This window comes from Phalacrocorax aristotelis, chromosome 3, assembly GCF_949628215.1.
Source record: "Phalacrocorax aristotelis chromosome 3, bGulAri2.1, whole genome shotgun sequence".
Taxonomy (NCBI): domain Eukaryota; kingdom Metazoa; phylum Chordata; class Aves; order Suliformes; family Phalacrocoracidae; genus Phalacrocorax; species Phalacrocorax aristotelis.
The window spans coordinates 67,805,946-67,827,137 of NC_134278.1; the positions used below are offsets into that span (position 1 = coordinate 67,805,946).

The following is a 21,192-nucleotide window of genomic DNA, read 5'->3' on the forward strand; positions in this document are numbered from 1 at the left end:
ATAATTTGCTGGCATTTCTACACCTGCCAAATCATTCATGCAGAGGCTATATCCCCACTACGCCAAAGCACACACGCAGGTATTTCTGTCAGGAAATCCTAAGGGAGGCCTGTTTGCATTGGAACTTGTTGACTTTTTCAGAACTAAATACATCATGACAGCTATTCTTTTCTAGCCATCGCTTTTAATGACACATGCAAAGACTTCTGAGAGACTAGAGTCGTGATCTCCCTCTGGAAGAAACATCTTACCTAGGTCTTTTCAGACCAGTTTACAGGTATTTTCTGATTCCATGTTCAATTTTTACTTTAACCAGATGCAAAGTGCAGATGTAAACCTTATATGCACATTTCTTGGGTACTCTTAAAACCTCTTCTAAATGTATTGCAGGAGAATAGTGCTGCCTTTCAAGACTTAGAACAGAGACATGATTATTTCTGCTAGCAGCTAAGTTAGTTCATATTCAAGATCCTTCCTAATCTTTGATGTACTAGTTGGACAGAGGAACTTGCTGCATTTCAAACTAACATGTTCCAGGACCCCCTTTTAATTTCCTCAGATTCAGTGAGGAGTCTCTCAACAGTGAAGTAGTAGCCCAGGGCAGAAATCTCACCAGCATCTTGTGACCAAGTAAACCATGAATGACCTCATAAAAAATGAAGCTTTTGGGTTTTAACATTCTCCAGGGTTGTTTTTCCAAAGTCTGGAGGATTCCTCTTCCACCTACCCACTTTGCAAACCGTACCTTGCTCTTCCAGCATTTTGCTTTTCACCATTTCTGCTCCTTTTCTGTCTGGCACATGTCTTGCAGTACGAAAGATGCCACCCTGGGCACCTCTGCATATTCAGCCGCTGCATCCAATTCTGTTTCTTGGACATTCCCCTTTTTGAAGTTTAGGCCTGTCTTTATGCTTCTTCCTTCAGCCTCCTCCCCCATCTGCTCCCAAAGGAAAAAAGTCAGCACTGTACCTCAGAAATTACATTCTGCAAGAATGCTAATAAGGCCAACTGCGTTTGCATTGTCAGAATCACACAATCACAGAATGGTAGCGGTTGGAAGAGACGTCTGGAGATCATCTTGTCCAACCCCCCTGCTTGAGCAGGCACACCCAGAGCAGGGGGCACAGGACTGTGTCCAGGTGGGTTTTGAATGTCTCCAGGGAAGGAGACTTCACAGCCTCCCTGGGCAGCCTGTGCCACTGCTCTGTCACCCTCACAGGAAAGAAGTTTTTTTCTCATATTGAGGTGGAACTTCCTGTGTTCCAGCTTGTGCCCATTGTCCCTTGTCCTGTCATTGGGAATTAATGAAAAGAGTCCAGTCCCATCCTCTTGACACCGCCCTTCAGATATTTATAAGTATTGATAAGATCCCCCCTCAGTCTTCTCCAGGCTGAACAAACCCAGGGCGCTCAGCCTTTCCTCATAAAGGAGATGCTCCAGCCCCCTGATCATCTTGGTAGCTCTCCTCTGGGCTTGCTCGAGCAGTTCCCTGTCCTTAAACTGGGGGACCCAAAAATGGACACAGTACTCCAGATGTGGTCTCATTAGGGCAGAGTAGACGGGGCGGATAACCTCCCTTGACCTGCTGGCCACACTCCTTTTTATGCAGCCCAGGATGCTGTTGGCCTTCTTGGCCACAAGGGCACAGTGCTGGCTCACAGTCAGCTTGCTGTCCACCAGCACTTCCAGGTCCTTCTCAACAGAGCCACTTTCCAGTAGGTCAGCCCCCAACCCGTACTGGTGCATGGGGTTGTTCCTTCCCAGGTGCAGGACCTTGCGCTTGCTTTTGTTGAATGCCATCAGGTGCCCCTCGGCTCAGCCTTCCAGCCTGTCCAGGTCTTGCTGAAGGGCATCACAGCCTCCTGGTGTATCAGCCACTCCTCCCAGCTTGGTATCGTCAGTGAACTTGCTGAGGTTACACTCTATCCCTTCATCCAGGTTACTGATGAATATATTGAACAGGACTGGACCCAGCACAGACCCCTGGGGAACACCACTAGTTACGGGCCTCCAGCCAGACTCTGCCCCATTGATCATGACCCTCTGAGCTCTGTTTTTCAGCCAGTTCTCAATCCACCTCACTGTCCACTCATCTAACCCACACTTCCTTAGCTTGCCTATGAGGATGCTATGGGAGACAGTGTCAAATGCCTTACTGAAGTCAAGACAGACAACACCCACTGCTCTCCCTTCGATGACCCAGCCAGTCACACGATTGTAGAAGGCTATCAGGTTGGTCAAGCATGATCTTCCCTTGGTGAATCCATGTTGACTACTTCTGATAACCTTCTTTTCCTCTACATGCCTAGAGATGACCTCTAGGATGAACTGCTCCACCACCTTTCTGAGGATGGAGGTGAGGCTGACCGGCCTGTAGTTTCCTGGGTCCTCCTTCTTGCCCTCTTTGAAGATTGGAGTGACATTTGCTTTCCTTCAGTCCTCGGCCACCTCTCCTGTCCTCCATGACCTTTCAAAGATGATGGAGAGTGGCTTGGCAAGAACATCCGCCAGCTCCTTCAGCACTGTGGGTGCATCCCATTGGGTCCCATGGATTTGTGAGGATCCAGTTTGCCTAGGTGATCTCTTGACCCAATCCTCCCCAACCAAAGGGAAGTTCTCCCTTCTCCAGATTTTCTCTCTCTCCTCTGGGGGCTGAGATGCCTGAGGGCCAGACTTAGCAGTAAAGACTGAAGCAAAGAAAGCATTCAGTAACTCCGCCTTCTCTGCATCCTGCGTCACCAGGGCCCCTTCCTTGTTCAGCAGTGGGCCCACCGCATCCCCAGTCTTCCTTTTACTGCTGATGCATTTGAAGAAGCCCTTCTTGTTATCCTTGACATCCCTTGCCAAATTTAATTCCAAGTGGGCCTTGGCCTTCCTTGTTGCATCTCTGCACACCCTGACAGCATTCCTATATTCCTCCCAAGCGGCCAGTCCCTTTTTCCACATACTGTGAACCTCCTTCTTCCATCTGAGTTTCTCTAGAAGCTCTTTGGTCATCCATGCAGGTCTCCAGGCTCCTCTGCTTGACTTCTTCCTCCTAGGAATGCACCAATCTTGAGCTTGGAGGAAGTGGTCCTTGAATACTGTCCAGCTCTCTTGGACCCCCCTGCCTTCTAGAGCCCTAACCCATGGGATTCCTCCAAGCAGGTCTTTGAAGAGACCAAAGTTGGCTCTCTTGAAGTCCAAGGTTGTAATCCTACTTGTTTCCCTGCTGCTACCATGCAGGATCCTGAACTCCACCATCTTATGGTCACTGCAGCCAAGGCTACCCCCAACTCTCACATCCTCAACCTGCTTTTCCTTGTTATAAGGTCGAGCAGCACATCTTGCCTCATTGGCTCCTCCACCACCTGTATCAAAAAGTTGTCCTCGATGCTCTGGAGGAACCTGCTGGATCATGCATGTCTTGCTGTGTTGGTTTTCCAGCAAATATCAGGATGGTTGAAGTCCCCCAAGAGGACCATGGCCTGCGATTGTGAGGCTACTTCCGTCTGTCTGTAGAAGGCTTCATCAACTACCTCTTCCTGATCAGGTGGCCTGTCATAAATGTCCACAACAGTGTCACCCATATTTGCCTACCCCTTAATTTTTACCCACAAGCTCTCAACTTCTCTTCTTCCACTCCAAGGCAGAACTCCATGTATTCCAGTTGCTCCCTCACATAAAGAGCAACTACCCCACCTCGTCTTGCTGGCCTGTCTTTCCTGAAGATGCTGAGCAGTTCAAGGAAGCTGAGTTAGTTCTGTTCACCCTGATTTAGCCATCCGGACAAACATCAGTATTCATGATAGGAACAGCCTTCACAGTTGTCACCATAATGGCATCACACTAATAGAAATAAATCTGTTTTGCTGATCCAAAATTCACTGAACTATAAACTGATTAATATACAAAATGATGGATCAACCTTCTATTTACGCAGGTAGGCTTAGTAACATAGGAAATACTTGGAAAATTATTGCCTGTATATATTTTCGTTCATTAGCCTAACAAAAAAATGCCAGTCTTGCAAAGGTTGAGTTACATTTGTAGCCCATTTAGTTATGGTATTAGCACTTTGCATTCCTTGGGCTCTTCTTGTTTACTGTTTCCCCATCACAAAGCAGGAGACAATGCAGCAGCCACTTCTTAGGATACATTAAAAAGTGAAAGTTTTTTTTTTCTCAGTGTGGTATTTCTGGCTTTTCTTCTTTTTATCTCAAAATGCAGAGAGAAAGAAAGAGAACCAGAGAGAGGAAGACAGCTGCTCTCCTGCTGAATACTTTTTACTTCCATTAAAAATTCAGTTGCTGTAAAATGATTTCTTGAACCAACACAAAAAGAGACATCACCACAATTCACACACAAGCTTGGAGGGAAAGCACTAGGTTTTCTTTGACTGTCTTTATGTCTGTAAAAACTAAGAAGAGCTTTTGTTTCCTTTGGACAAGAGGAGTTACCGGCCCCACACAGGGAAGATACACCACGAGATCATCCAGCTAACTGCATATATACACAGCAGTGAAATTCTCATTTGAGACCATTAACACTTTCAAAAGCAGCAGTAGTCCAGTTACCTACTTTCAGGCTTGTTCCTTCTCTCTCCTACAAAGTCCATAGGGTCTAGATAACTATTACAAAGCCCTCAAATGAGAAGACAAAGTGAATACACTGGAGATCCTGGTGACAAATCCATTTAATAAATATTTAAATACTAAAATATTTCTCTCTAAAATAGTATAACATAGGTGAATGACTGTAAATTAGTTACAGCCTTGCACACTGTTTCAGGAGTCAAAAATGTAAGTAGTCTCAAAATCAGGATTTCAAGCTATAAAAAGACTCTGGACATGTGGGGATAGAAGCAATTGTCCAGGCAAAGACAATGTTATTTGAAAGCAATCTGGCAAATGACAGAAAGACTGATTAGTACATGTCCCTGTAATTACACCTGGACTAATTTTGACTTGTGTTTTTCCATTTCTATATTCTTTCTTGACTCCTGAGACATTTTTCTGGAAAGCCTCCTATAACAATTAGAGTTTTAAGTGAAAAGAGTTGCCCTTCTATATAATGTTTCTGAATTAACAATATGCCTCAGTTTACTTTCAATGTGGAAAAGAATTGTGGTTTTTTTTTTTAAAAAAAGCTTGTGTCTGGTTTCAAATCACAGTCAAAGTAGAATGCAAAATGATCAAAATGCCAGCAGCTGGAACACCTTCTACAGAACATCTTCTGTAGCTTTTAACATGGACAGGACTCTGAGCCTGGACCACTAAGCTCCCGCAGCAGAAGTACTCTGGAATGCTCTTCAAGCAGCACCGTTTTCTGTTTTCTCAATAAACTCTGCCAGGAAACTGCACACCTGTCTATGAAAACATGTAATTCTTCATATATATCCAATTATATATAGCAACAAAACCAGCTATTTGGTACTGTTAGGTGGGAAAATGCAATTAGTTTTACCAACAACCACTCAATCAGGCAAAGAAGTCAACTGATACATTTGGCAGTCTTCTGCATTGTTCCCAAGCCAGGTTTTAGTTATTTCCTAAAAGATATGTTGACTGCTGAAGCTAAAATTTCATTCAGAGTTTTAGAAGTCTGAGAGTTTCTGCTGGGGTTTTGTGGTTTCATTTTTTTTTCCTACTTGAAAATGGTATTACTTAGCAACAAGGATTGCACTCTCAGCCAGTGAGAATGCAATACAAAGCAGTTTAGAAGCAATGTCCTTGCTGTTTTGAATTTCATAATACAAAATCAAAGAGCCCCTGGGTTAAGCTATATGCTAATGGAAACCAGCCTCTTAATTTCTTCATTCTCCTTCTAGGTCCTGGGTGCTGGCAGAGATGGGTAACTCACCATGATCAGGAAATTAAGTAGAGTGGGTGAGGTCAAGTATAACTTCGTCAACATGAAGACAGGCTGAGTAATACACTGTTACTGAAATGAGGCATCGAAAAAGAATGACTATCCTCCCCAAAGCAAGGAAAGCAGGGAAAGATTAATCCCTTTTCAGCTGATGGAGTTGCCAACAATCCCTCAACATCTGAACACTGACAAGAAACTGCCTCCTGGATACAGAGCAGAGAGCTCAAGTTGAATCCATGCAGGATGAAACACTGATGGGAAAGGTTTTCGAGAATAAAGAGATACTGCTCCCACTTTCCACTGGCATACTATCTCTTTTTGTCAAATCAATGGAACGACCATGTGATATCACTTTCCAAAAATATCACCTTTCTTCTCCAATCTACTATGAAACTTGGCCTTGTGTTCCCAGAGAAGACCTAATGCAGAAATCCACAGATCTCCTCTTTCTCATTAAATCACACTAATCCTCCTTGCCTGCACCAAGGTTTCAGACTATTCACAGGCTTGAACACGTCTGACCCAAGTTCAAGACCCCATTTGGCTCCTGGTCCTCTTACTAACTTCCAAAAAATCAACAGATCAAGGCCCAGTGATAATAAAGTTTAAATTAACCACTCTGGCAGCTACATTTCTTTTGAACTGAAAAGGCCACAAAACCCTGGATGAACCAAAGGGGTCCTGGGGCCGAAGCGTTCTCAGCCAAGTGGCTCTGGCAATGGTGTAACACAGACTGTTCCTGAAAAAAATGCTGTAAAACCTTCACAGTTTGGAGAGTTTTTCCCCTGTAAGAACTGTACTTCCATTCACATGCCCTCCCCAATCAACTCAAAATCTAAACGAACAAATCAAAGCAATTTTCCTACCTTATATATGATGACTTCTTAGAAAAAGAGCGGCTTCCTGCAGGAGGTGCCATTTTTTCTCTGTACTGCCTCAAAAGTAGCATACGTATGTGCTTCTACTTTGCACAGGTGCACTGCAAATCCTCGTTATTACTATTTGACCCACAGCATGACACAGTGCTTTTCAGAAACACAGTTTCAAATAAGTACTCCCTGTCCCAAAGAACTAAAGACTTCAGGCTGTATGAGCACATCTTTCTGTAAAAGTGCCAGCAAGGTGATAGGAGAGGCAAATGACTTCTTTATTCCTGCCATTTCCCACACAGAGACTGGCTGTGTTTCTATCTGCACATGTCTTTAGTTTGCTGACTCAAACACCAATGCTCCAAAAATGTACTTGGTATAAAAATGCTAAGTGGACACATTAACTGAATAGCACAAGACTTTAGCTCTCCCTCCATCTCTGGTTTGTCACTGTCATTGACATCCTTTCTTTCCTGAGGGAGGGGAAGATGTGGTAGAGTGCACAGAGTTTAACAAACCCCAGATTCTGGTCAACTAAAACAAGAATATTGTGACCTATCTGAGAGTCACATCAGATCATGGTAAAGAATTACAGGACACACTGTTCAGGGTGACCCAAACATCCTAGTACACTGTGCATCCAAGGCAATGCAGAAACCCATTCAGCCATTCACTTTTCACAGTAGCAAACATTAAATACCCTGTCTACAAGGATGAGCAAAACATTAAAACAGTTGTAATCTTCCTTTCAGACAGAGTCATTAAAGGCAAAATTTCTGTGCAAGACTCATCTGAAACAGTGTTGACATGAAACATTGCAGGAGTTACTGAGAAAAAATGAGCCATTATGCTGTCAGCACATAAACATCCCCCATCTTACAGCCCTCATGACTAGAACAAATAGCACCATCTCGTCAGCTCTCTCAGTGTCTCGCCACTACAGGCTGGATGAAGAGCATCAAGGGAAAGATTAGGCAAGGCACAGATGAAGCAAGTGGGAAGAAGAAAGCACACTGAAGCATCACCTTGTTGCTCCGCTCCTTCAATTACCCACTCAGTAACTGTGCAGTATCAACTGGGGTTTCTGGCAGGAAAAGCCTTGTCTAGGATAAACCCACAGAGAGATGCCACAGCTCCCAAAGCTGTAGATGAACCCCAGAGGCTCCGACGAGAACATACTACTTCTCTATCCTCCCCAAAACTCAAGGCAAAGCCTATAAAGTCTTCATCTGAGTACTGATATCTGCAGTGTAGCTGCTCATTGCTAGGTAGAAAAAGAGAGGACAACTAAAAAAAGGCACAGTGCACCAAGCTATTTAACTCTTCTCCTTCCTTCTGTCTGGAAGCCATATTCTCAACAGAATGATGCATGAAAACCTACTTGACACAAAAAGGCAAAGGAAAGGCAATGCTAATAAAACTATGTATGGACATCAGGAAAAAAAAAGAAATCTATTATTTCAGAAATAGCTGCATAATGTAGCTTCAAAACAACGTAATAAAAAGACAGGAAAAAGAAAGGCTAAATAGCACTTAGAATTCACATTACTTTTTCACCCAAAATCTGTCTGTCATCATTATGTAGCATCATAAAAATCAAGTCACCAAGCAAAGAACAGAAACAAAGTTAGTGGCTTCCAGCACATATGAATACATAAAGCAAGAATACTAAAGTCTCTGCAAAAACATTTAAACATTCTATGTATCTATAAAACCCCACATATTTTGTCTATAAAAGGATGCAGTAGGATAGTAAACATTCATAGAATCCTTAGTACAAGCAAGCAGAAATCATTAATTTTAATAGCAAGTCTGCCACAAAGGTTTGAAATGCTTCTAAAGATAGTCCAAAATATTAAAGACTGTGGTGGGTTTTGTTTATTGGTTTGTTTTATATAACAACTGGATTTATCTCGAAAGACAACTGAAGTCTCCTTCCCCTGCCCTCTTTTTGCATTTTAATGGTACTGCTCAATTATGCAGCATGCAACGCTACAATCCTTATATGCAGTTTAACCATTGTCTGCGGTCTTTGTGGCTTGAATAAACTGCCTAGTTAATTAATGACACTTCTTCAATGCTATAAAAAGCCTCTAGCCATTTTTTCCCAGTAATTTGAGTAACTCATCCATCAATGAAAATAAGTCTTTCAGTTCTTCGTCAAAGACTGTATCTTACAGTGCAATTCTGAGTGGCTCTGGTCACTGAAATATATATGTAAGGTCATTTGGTAGTCCCTGCACCCAGAATGGATGGGGGAAAAGATGCAAGTTTATTTAGACACAAAAATATAGATATTCCCTGGTGTTCTAAAGGGTCCTTTATGTGAACCTCTGAAGATCCTTAATAGGGACAAGAAGTATTCTAATAAAGACCAAAGTAATTGCTTACCCTTTCAAATTTTACAGGCTGTAATTTTTTTTTTCATTTTGTCCTTCCTTCCCTTCATTCAAAATAATTAAGGTAAATATTTGCCTTCCCAGTTGCCTGTTTGCAGCTCCCTTTCATCATTCTGTCAACTCATTAGAAGGCTGTCTTCAAGATTTTTTTTTCCACACAGCTAGATGTCTGAGCATAATTAAACTTGATCAGTGCAACTACTGCAATAGCAAGGACTGTCTGAATGAGACGTGTGCCACAGCACCTGATTAAAAGCAAAATGGTAGGGTGAAGTGAATCACAAAGTCCTCGTTCCAGAGCAACAAGCAAAAGAAGACATAGGTGAGAAGATGACATCATGGCCCAAACAGACACAACATTCTCAATAATAAATTCCTTATTTTTAAGCCGTGTTCTGGAAGCTAGGTAAGGCTGCTATTCCTACTTCCAGCTCAGGAGTTGTTTGGAATGACTATTTCCCTGAAAAGGTGGTAGCAACTGCTACCAGATGAAAAAGCGTGGATCCAAAAGCAGACTCTAATGGATTTATTAGTTAAAATTCTTGCCAGGGACTAAAGCCACACCAAAACCAAGGAGCCTGAGAGGCAAGCTCATGAAATGCCTGGTGTCACCAGTAACAATTTGACAGCACTTCTTGTTAATTAGCTCCAACCTCCTGTTGACAATTTTGCCATAGCTCCTACCTCATGGCAGCTACTTGGCACAGCATGGCGCTGATCCTATCGGGGACACCTGAGACACAAAGTGCTGTATTAGCACAGAGATCCCACCCGACTACATCGCTGGACCCAAAAAGTAGCACAGATCCCCCCTCGTTCATGTGAAGCTCCTTTCTGTGCACTGGGCTCCACCCTGAAGCACTGCAGGCAGGGCGCTGCAGGCAGGGCGAAGGAGCCGAAGCCTGCCCTTGCCTCGTGCCTGTCAGGGAAAAAGATGCTGAAGCGTCTGTTGTTGACATGGGAGTAGGGATAGCAAGCGCTGGCAGCTAACAGTGTAAAAACTGCCTTTCTGCACAGCTACTGCAAACGACAAAATATTTTGTTTTTAAAAAAACAATATACAGACCTTCTGCACCCTGCGTTTTTGAGACAAAATTGGTTTCGTCTGCTTCTGGTCTCACAGGTTTTCTTCCAGTGTCTCCTAAGACCCTGCAGTGCACACGGTATCTGTTCCTGTGCTGCTTTTCTCTTCCACTGAGAGCAGAATTTTGTATGATTAGGCACAGAGCAGGCTGAAACTTGGGGCCTGTATTTACACATTCCTAGTACTAATGCCCGTTGTGTTGCAATGGGACCACATACAACAGTTAATGCACCCAGCAGGATGCCAATCAAACTAGCTAACTGATTGTACACCTCTTTTCAAAGCAAACAGAAGGAAGTGTGCTGGCAAAGTTCACACGTACCTGTTGTCTGTCATGTCCTGGCCAAAGAGAATCCTGGCCAGTCCTTTATTTTCCACAAATAAAAGCTTACAACAGGAAAGAGGATGGGAGAAAACCAGAAATGGGCTCTTAAGAGCTGTCAGAAAAGTCTAATAATTTACACTAGCTGCGATGCAGGGAACAAATTAATGGTACCTCTTGGGATAACCAGGGATTAAAATATATTCATTCATTTTCATCAAGGCTTCCCTCTATTGGAGAGTGATTTCCTTCTGATTCTCTTCTGACACACAGAAACAGCAACAGAAACAACCCCAGTGAAGTCCAGGGAGTTACACTATATTGCTCTAAACGAGGATAATCAGACCCTCTACACTTCTCACCCAGTTCTCTGACACTATGCCTTTCTCTTGTTGTGAACAGAATAAGCCTCTTTAACAGGTAAAATCTGGGAGAAGTAGAGGGAGAGGATGGCCTGAAGGCAGCAGAATTTGATAGAAAAATGTCACTAGGAGCTAAGCAAGCACACAGAGGGCAGAAGCAGCACTGGAAAGATATTTTATATGACTTGTGGGCTTAGGAAAAAATCCTTAATTACGTACTGACATTGCTTCTGTAATTATAAACAAACCTTTTGGCTAGACAAAACTCAAGTTTTTCTCACTTGGGAAGTCATTCAGTCTACTTGGTATATACAGCGTACAGAAGTGTCTGATATTTCAAATTTACTTTTCATTTCAAATATACTTTTCATCCCTCCATGATCCTAGGTAAGCCTTCTCACCAGAAAAGTAGTCCACATGACCCCGAGGAAGTAGGCTCTACTACAGCCTCCTGTAGCCTTGAAAAAAACATTTCAAAACAGAGAAAGGAAGGTCACACTCCTGCGAGATCCCATCCATCTGAGTTTAACCAAGTGTGGCACTCTGCTCAAGACAGAGGACCCAGTCCTGTAAAGTCTTCCTGTTCTGCATATTTGCTTATTATCCTCAAGAGCCTGTTGATATAACGGGACTTTTTGCCTCGGCCAAACGTGTGCTCTGGTTACAATGTACCAGAGCAGGAAACACCCTAAAGCCCTCCACAGGAGCAGGACTACAGACACACAATGGAAGAAAGAAAGTTAACTTCTAGTCTTCTACAATAAACATGCGGAATCACAATCAAAAGGCCTATGTATTGAATTAGCTGAAGAAGCCCACAGCTCAAAGTCTGGACTCAAGACCTGGGCGTGAGCCACACTAAAAATCTGCTGATGACCTTCAGAGATCATCTGATGACATATGATGCTGAGAAAGAATGCGCTGCAGTCAAACAGATAGTATCAACTATCCTATGACTCACATTAACTTTGTCCCCAACACACAAGGAGAGCTCAAGAAATCCTGAAAAACAACAGACCGGCAAGAAGGATGATACCACTCTCTTCCTGAAAGGAAATGCAGAAGAGTTGCATCTAGTATCGATAAAATCAGCCAATAACTTCCTCAGGGCAAAGTACGTACCGAATCAGTTAAAAGATACACCTATACACACAGTTTTAGCAGGAGTATACTCCATCCTGGCCATCTCTCCAGCTCTTATCCCATCTCTAGGCTCTCAAAAGACTTTGGGAAGTGTTAATTACGGAGTTTCAACCACAGGTGGCATCAGCCGCTGCCTCAGGTGCTTTACTTGCAAGCCTGTGTCAAAGCTCAGCAAGGACACAAGTCCAGAAGCCACGCACACTCTGTCAAACAAGAAGATGCTGGCAATACTGTAGCTCCAACCACTTCTTGCCTCAAACAGAAAGACAGTGGTAGGAAATCACCCTCCTCTGGCAGAGCTGCCCCAGAGCTGTGGTGAACTGACAGAGGATGTAGCATACCAGTGTTGAACAGACAGATAGGAGGAAAGATGGAAAATGAGACTTAAAGAAAAGAGGACGATGCATGCAGCGAAGGGCTGAGGGAGAAAGTTAAGAGAACAAAAGACTGAGGTGAACAGATAGACAATATTAAGCCAATTTTTTATCAGGACAGTAGAAAACAGATACTGAACCGTACATTCCCCTTGAAAATGTAATTTTTCAAGTTAATTGTGTTAAAGGTCATGGGACCATGGAGAGTAACGTTTTCCAGGAACACTTTCACCAGCAATCTTCATGGTGCCAGAGGGGTGACAAAAAGAATAGCATGAAAATATAAATTTAAATGTTGACATTTATCTTTCACTCACTGTACTGACAAGTAGATTCCATTGTGCAACAGGGAAGATGCTGAAGCTACTCTAGAATAGAACAATATTCTGTTCTCATTTGCACAGATACAAAACAGGAGAGAAATTAGATAAGGAGATAAACTAGTAAGGGTATCCATTTCTGTATGAGCTTATCTGTGTGTAATATATGCAATGTCCTTCCCCCCCTCAGTTTGCTATTTTTAGTTTGAACTGAGCATAGTCTCTTGCCTAGTACCTTAGTGAATCATATTTCCTTGTGCTTCCACAGGCAAATACATCTAAACACATTTTAAAAAGATCACTTCTTTCCACCAACTCTGAAGAACAGTATAAAGATTCATCATCCCTTAACGTGCAAACCCCATAGTTAGGAGAACTGTGCAGAGCAACATCAAGCTCGTGGCTGGAGTTGGCCTCTGCTTCAGCGAATTTGTTGGCAGCAGAATCAGTTACTTGAGCAAGTGATGTTCACACAGCTGGAACTGGCCATTATGTTTGAATGCACTTACCTGGACACTGAACAAGTGTTTGTTTTCTGGAATAACCACTTAAGGAGCATCCAGATTAGAAAGTACAAACATACTGGCTAAATTGAATTAAAGGCAGTAGTCAATCCAAACTAAACATTCAAGTGAAGATATTTCCAACTACAGATTCAACAACTGAGTATCACACAAATGGGGTAGCCTCATGTTTAAAACATAGGACTCGGAGCTATTAGATCTTAGTTTCCCCTCCTACTTCTGCTGCTTGTCTTTTCCTCTTGATCTCAAGTAAATTATTTATTGTCAAGATTTACATTTCCCCAGATTCAAAAAGAGGCATTTAGACTCCCTGGCTTTAAAGAGTAACCATAACGACAGCAAGCATGCGGAAGGAAAGACCGTTCCAGTAAGCTCAACAATGAATGGCAAAGGGCCGTTGTATGTTCTGCAGATGAAGCCAATGGCCTAGCTCAAGCCCCACTATAAATGGTGGTGTGACCAATATCATACACTTCTTTAGAAAAATAGTAAAGAAGAATTTTTTGACTGGCTTTTACGAAGCTCAGCCAGTTTTGGACTCAATGGTTGGAAAAATATCGCTCTTTCAAATGGTGTTTTTTGCATAAGGCTGAGGTCTCTCTGACACTCAATCAATTCGATCCATTTACTCATGTGAAGGCAAACATAACCATATCTGTCACTGGAACTGCTGTATACAGAATGGCCAGTCAGATGTTTCTCTGCTGTCTCCAGGCTGTACCCCTGCTGAAATGCATTTTGAAGATAGCTGTATCAACAAGTTAGGAGTACAATTACAGATTCCTGTCTCAAACAACTTTGAACATGACTCTGTGTGAATTGGGGTGAAAAGCGATGACAGGTACCTTGGTACATTATCATATTTCCCTAATGAGAATGACAGGATGAATTAAATTTCTGTTACCTGTGGGAGCACCAGTTTTGAGGGAAACTGTTCTTACGAAGTGACCATTTTACTGAACTTCAAAGAGATGTACTCTATAGTATATCAAAGCAACACAGTTAATACCTCAAAAAGCCCTGTTACCTGTTGGTCATCTGGAGTCCATATGCCACAGGTGATCTGACTCTCCAAGTTTATTTCTGAAGACCAGTGTCTTTGCCCGCTGACTGAACCGACCAGCACAAATCCATCTCTATAGGAGATAAGTGCTTGAGTCCCATCATGGCTCCATGTAAAGTCGCTTACCTTAACATATCAAAGACAAGAAAATAGATATATGGGCCATATAGGAATTTTTTTTTTAATAGAAGGTAGCACTGCACAGAACTAGACAAGGCAACTATTAGCCCAGTTGTAGCTCTGATGTCATGGCTATTGGATAAAGCAGCTGTCCCTGCAAAGTGTCTTTGTGACAATCCTTGAATATTCCTTTCAATAAAGGAATGTTTCATTTTCTCCTGTGCTTTTTGAAAGGTATAAAGCACCATTCATTGTTCTCTTCATTTTGCCTCTCAGGACTTGATCGCTCTTGATTGCAGAGAAAACATGCATACCAACCTGTGCCCCTCGATCATTCACTAGCTCCACAGACCATCTGCCTTCATATTGTATCCAAACAAATATTCCTCCATCTGCATCGCAGGTTGCTAATTTCTGGAATGGTTCGTTCCATCTCACCAGCACAACCTTAAAAGATTACAAACGAAAACAGCATTACCAAAACTGTGTGTTGTGCTAACAACTATTTAACAAGAACCAGTTAAACAATACTGCAGAATAAACACTGCAGCATTTAAATCCTGAAGAAGATGTAGAAAATAGTAATTTTCAGCACAGCGTTAGGCGCCTCTCAAGAACAGCTGGAATCATTTTGCCATGGCTGTCAGGAAATGCACAATCTCTCACCGTCAGGCCTTTTTGGAAGGCATCACATGCTTTCAACAAAAACACACTGTATACTGGTATGTAGGATTTCATTACAGAAGCAGCAAACAGGAGGCCCCGTACAGACCATCCAACACACTTCCAAATGATTTCCCCAACTGTAATCTCAGCCTGTCAGACTCTACGTCAAATCATCACCTCCTGCTGACTTCAGATGAAGTTGCATGCATCGCTATCAGATTGAATTTGAATGCTCATATTAATAGTGACATGAAAAAAAAATTGAGAGTCCCATATTATTAAAAAAATAAGTTTCATAGAAAAGTTGCTTTGCTACTGAGTGCAGAAGGAATACAAAGTAGTTTTAGGCTCTTCTCTCTACATTAGAACTAGCTAGGCTTTTCTGGAGAATCTAATCGAGCCTAAACCCAACAAATTGCTCTCTCATTTCTAATTAATGTATCAATTTAACAAATACAGTATCTCTTGAGACCTCAGTACAGAACTTGAAGAAACATGCCATCCTAGTGCTTGAAGCAGAAATTAGCTGTATAACCATTTACCTTCTGTTAGTGACTTTTTCTTAAAAACTTATTTCCAAATTAGTTTTATTTCAAAATCATGCAGATATATATAGGACGCTTATGTTCATACACAAGGAGATTCCCCCAAGTTACTTTAAAGAGACATGGCATATGCAAACAAAGAAAACATATGCTAAATAGTCAATCAGTAGGGTGTTATTTTAACTAAAGGAGCATCCAGCTCTAATGATGCTTTTTCGTAAATCTAAGTAGATAATTAATCATTTAAAAGAGACAAAAGGAGAAGATTTTAATGAAATATATTTTGCTGTTTACAGAGATGGACTGATGCTCCTGATGATCCCAGTCCTAAGATGAGCTCTGAGTAGACAGACCCACCACACTTCACAACAAAATCAGCAGTCATTTTTCAGAATCAGGATATAAATATGCACATCCGAAACCTTAACTTGACAGCTGAAAAGATGATCTTACACTTATTTAGCGAGTGCTACATTTATTAACAGAGTGTCAAGGGTCAGAACTTCAGAACGTGTGCATCAGCGTAGCTCGCCAGACTGAAGCATCAGCCCTTGAACGATTAAACAGCTAAAGGAAAACTGTTTCTTCACGCATATGTGAAGATTATGGGGAGAGGCGAGTATGACAAACCACCTCTCTGCTGGTAAGCAGCTAAGAAGAATCCCACTGAGATTTTGCGAAAAACCACCTGTTTCTGCTTGATTATAACCTTGCAGCTGCCCTCCAAGTCCCAAGTCCTGTCTCTAGTTGGGTGGATTATATCATGCCACTAGATGGATTATACCACACGCTGCTTTTTTTGTTTGTTTTTGGAAGAGCAGTAAATAAAATCTTCCAACATATTAATACAAGCAGCTCTACTTTGGCAGAGGTTTCACTCTGTCCCTTCCATCTACACAAGAATAGCACAGATACATCAAAATTTTGTTTTCTATTTGGTGAACTCCCATGCACAAACCCATCGTTTCATCCACCCTGAGGCAAAATGCAACAACGACATAACTGTACTTGCCAGTAATGCCTAACAGTACTACGAAAGAAGTGAAGAAAACGCCATATGTAACACAAGGATAACACTGAAAAATCTTCACCCCAGCCTTTAAGGTTGGAGGCCACTAAGACTAACAATGACTATTAATGGAGTGGAAGGTACTTATTGCCACAGAAAATCAGACCTTTAATGCTTAGACAGTGCCCATGTTGGACATTTCATAGATCATACAGAAAAAATTGCTAGGGAAAACTTCAGAACAAAAGATAAAACTAATAGTTCAAATAACGTGTTTTTTAACTACTGCCAAAGGTGGTACTGTCTTAAGAGTGCCCTCTTTTGCCTGGCAAAGATTTGAGATGAGCATATGATTTTATAGATTTGATGCACCAGCTCACTTAATGATACAAATTACAGGCAAACTGACAAAAGTTACCCTGATGTGGTTGGTCTCTTTCCTATTTTAAATAGAAATCTTGCTAAAACTTGAAGGTACCTTTTGATTAAAATTCTGTACACACTGTCTTTTCTTTGGATTTGATAAAGCATCCAAGGGTACATGTGAATATAAACAAGATTAACCAGAGCATCCCTCCCTCCGTCCCAATTAGATACAAATTAGTAACTTCCAAAACAAACTAACTGCTTTTCAGTCACAAATGACAGTGAGATAATGCTTTTATATGCCTTCTGATAACATACTTATAAATGAAGCAGATTTGTAATTTGAAAATTCAACTTCTTTAAACACAGAGTAAATGTTACCATTTTATGAGGTCATTTTAAAGATGCTTCCATCATTTACATTTAACATCTGACTACAGGTGCTGAGTCTACAGCTGCTTTGAATATTTTGAGTTTAGTTTTATTTCATTTTTCATAACATACAAAAGCAGAGATAAAGAAAGGAAGAAGTATTGCCCTAAGAATTAAATTACTTTTGGCTTTTATGTTGGCTAAAACGTAAAGCGTATGAAAACATGCCCCATTGATAGCACACTTAAATAATGCATAAGCTTGAATTACCCCTCTGCAAAGAGGAATTTTATTGCTAACCCATAAATGCAAAAATATCATTACTTTCACTAACAGCTTCAACTCATACGGGACCCATTTTCACTTCTGCCTTTATGGTCCTCTGCTTCCTACTTAGCACCTTCACACAGGTACTCAAGGAATAAACTGTTTTATCTTGTACTGAAAGAGCAAAAATGTTGCTGTGCCAAAGAAAGTTGTCTGTGGACCATTTGTGGTCCACACAGCCTTTGTGTATTACCTAATTATTTTGGCTTGTTTGTGTTTTTTCTTAAAAATACTGTAAAAATTGCAAATTGTGTGTGTTGAACTGTAGAAAAAATTTGTATCACAAGCATTAATCAGCTTCTGAACCGCTATCCCATACAGGAAATTATCTCCCATGACTAAAACTTCAAGGAACTTCTGGCTTAATATATTAAGTACAATGTAAAGGCCAATATATCATGCCCAAACAGGATGGCTTCCATGAAGTTCAATGAGCTTCTGAATCAGCATCTTAGGTTTTCTTTGAGCTTCTTTTTATACAATGCACAGCAGTGAAAGATTTGTTTCAAAAGTGGAACATTCAGCATGTTCAATAGCTCTGTTTTAACTGTCAACATGATCTTCAGGAATTAAATTTAATTAATCCTAAAGGTGCTAGAAACTCTCCCTAAAAACTGACCACATACTATAATGCTGCAAACGCAGCAGAATTAGAAAAAAAAACCCAAACTTTTAAAATTATTTTCATCATAAATTAAGCATACATGAGGATATGTTATTCTCAACATTTAAAAAATTGTTTATGTATAAAATGAGAAAATATAGCTAACGTACACTTGGGAGATGAACCCATGCATTCACTTCCAGTACTATGGACTAATCCAGAATTAACATTTCTCAATTTAAAATGTTGTGCAAACATAAGTTTTAGTTTATGAACCTCAGTTACTTCCCCATACTTCTCATCTTCACAGATGCTCCATTTAGAAAAGATCTTGTCTTGCAGAAGAGGAAATATCTGTATTATTCTAACTGAAAAAACAACAGAATATTTTTTTTTAAAAAAAAAGAGCACTGAATTATGCTTTAGAATTTCCACTTTCATTCACTCTAATGCTTTTTGGTCCATTACTGCAAATAACAAAAGAAAGTACAATCAGTCTCTTGCCTGAAAAATCATTAAGTTTCTTAGAAAGACCATCATGCTGCTAGCAATGTTGTTATTTATTAAAATCTTAGAGAAGAAATTTTGAGTAACTGCAACTTTTTGGAGTAGCATGTACGTGATTTATAGTAAATGTGACCTCTTCGCAACAGAAGCCAGGTTTGGCTATTTAAATTCATTACATGTTATTGACACTTTTATTATTTTTTTCACATTTTCTAACACAAAACCACTAAAATCCAAAGCATTCTGAGAGCTTTTGTTATTCCTAATTTCATTACAGTTTTTGAAGGAGATGACTGAAAATATGATACCAATTAACATTCCAAGAGCAGAAGTCCTTAATCTAGAACACCATACAACAGTCACTACTGAAATCTTACCTCTGTAGTCCCTAGAACATACAGTACAGAATTGCTATAGAGGCAAGGGACAAACATTTAGAAAAAATAAATGGGTAAATAACTAGGGCAATTAGTTGCTAGAGTTCCTTACCAGATTTAGATAGATTATACTACTGAAAAGAAACTACATGGCACTGTAGTGAGTCACAGTGAGTAATTTTTTAAACCTCCAATCCTCCATCCATTTTATTGGGGAGCAGGCATATGCTCTCAAGATAGAGGTCTTCTCCAGCATTTATTTTCACATACAACATGGAGATCTGGTTGCAGATGGACTATGGGAGCAATAGAGAGTAGAGAACACTTGATGGCAAATATTTGATTACGGCACAATTTGTCACACCTGGAGAGCCACATTCCTTTGTCTGGCATGAGCATTTCTGAAACTACAAGTGAATTAGGCATCTTTGCAGGGTGCATGGGATTTAATGCGCTGTAACTCCATTGAGCATATACAACACTAAACATTCTATGCAATTGCTGGCCTTTTTTCCCCCCCAATCAATCGTACTACATTTCTAATGCTATTGAAAAGTGCTGACATGAATCCACCTTCCAAGCAGTGACGGCAAAAGACCTAACTGTTCCTAGGACAGAAATAGAAGAACTAATAAAGGAGATGAGGCTATTGCCTACGGTAGCAGAGCACAGGACTCAGTCTATCCTAAGGCTTCTTCCAATCCTGTGCTTTTAGGAAAGTATTTAAGTTTTTAAAGGAACATATAAGGGTTGAAACAAAGCATTGGAAAAGGGAACTGGAAAATTTACCTAGGATCACTGAGCATCATCTGTTCGCTGTATCTAGCAACGCTATTATGCAATCCCCTAATAAGTAGATTGACCTTCACTCATGGTTACAAGCACAGAGAAATACGTGCACATAGTGCATACAGTACGTGCAACATGCTGGCACACATTATGGTTTATTAATGGCAACAAAGATGAAGAGGTGTGTAAGTATATCTATCAAAGAAAAAAGATCAGTGTGCAGTGGGGAGCAGAAATAAATGTAAAAGTAAAGGGATCAGAGAAACCAATAACCACCTTTACTTGCTAATACGGTTCAGTGTCTCCCTCTACATAATATATACAGATATACATCATGTGCATACACATTACATATATATAACATGGGTGTGTCCATGAGTACTCATCTCTATTAAATCCTTGAGGAAACTGTGCCAACTATGTACATTTGTTGACTTGAAGTTAGTTAACTAAAGCAGATTTTAATAACTAAAATGTAATTTAAAAGTGACAACAGGCGCCCAGAATAAGCAGTACGGTTGCAGGTAACAAGCTGCTGCTTCTCACTATACTTTACCTATAACCAACGCTTGGTTCTAAATAGTTCTGCATATGTTTAGTTCAATGAAACATAAAGTTTAACTAGTTTTTAAATGCTAGTATTTTTAAAGTGAACGCTACTCATGTTTCTCTCTCCTAATTTCTCATGCTGCAAACAGATTGTTTGCAACTGTTCTGACTTTCATCTTCACTTATGACTTTCATTTCTTGCCATGACAATCACGTCAGGCTAATTCTCTCCGTTTGAACTAATTCAATCACGCGAAAAACATCACATTCTTCCTACTAATAACAATAGACAAAAAATCAGCAGACATGATAGACAGCTAGTTTGCCTCTCCCACGGTGGCACACCCATCCTCCTATCTTACTTGTGTTATATTGCATTCTCTAATGATACAGTCCCTGTCTCTCCCTCACCTGCAGAGCTTTGACTTTTTGTTTCCAGAGACATGACACCTGGGTGGAAGGGCTTTGTTTGCATATGTAGCTGTCAGTTTCCAAGGTACGATACCCATCAAGGAATTATCAATAAGAAACTACTACTATTAATAACAAACATTGTGCTGCAGCTAAAGAACAGCAAATTTATAACAGTCAGTGTCTACATTTCTTGAGAAAAACTGCCAACTTGCAATAGAGGCTGCACGTTCTAGTGGG

At 40.8% G+C, this 21,192-nt stretch overlaps 1 protein-coding gene across 4 annotated transcripts in view; it reads right to left on the minus strand.

Moving 5' to 3' along the window:
• The window catches only part of TULP4 (TUB like protein 4), a 180,202-nt gene that overhangs the window by 46,789 nt on the left and 112,221 nt on the right, over positions 1 to 21,192 (minus strand). For all 4 annotated transcript variants that reach the window (XM_075087842.1, XM_075087841.1, XM_075087843.1 and 1 more), the window contains 2 exons: positions 14,749 to 14,877; positions 14,275 to 14,436 (listed from right to left, as the gene is read on the minus strand). In XM_075087842.1, the coding sequence (XP_074943943.1) occupies positions 14,275 to 14,436; positions 14,749 to 14,877 (291 nt within the window). The remainder of the gene's footprint in view (positions 1 to 14,274; positions 14,437 to 14,748; positions 14,878 to 21,192) is intronic.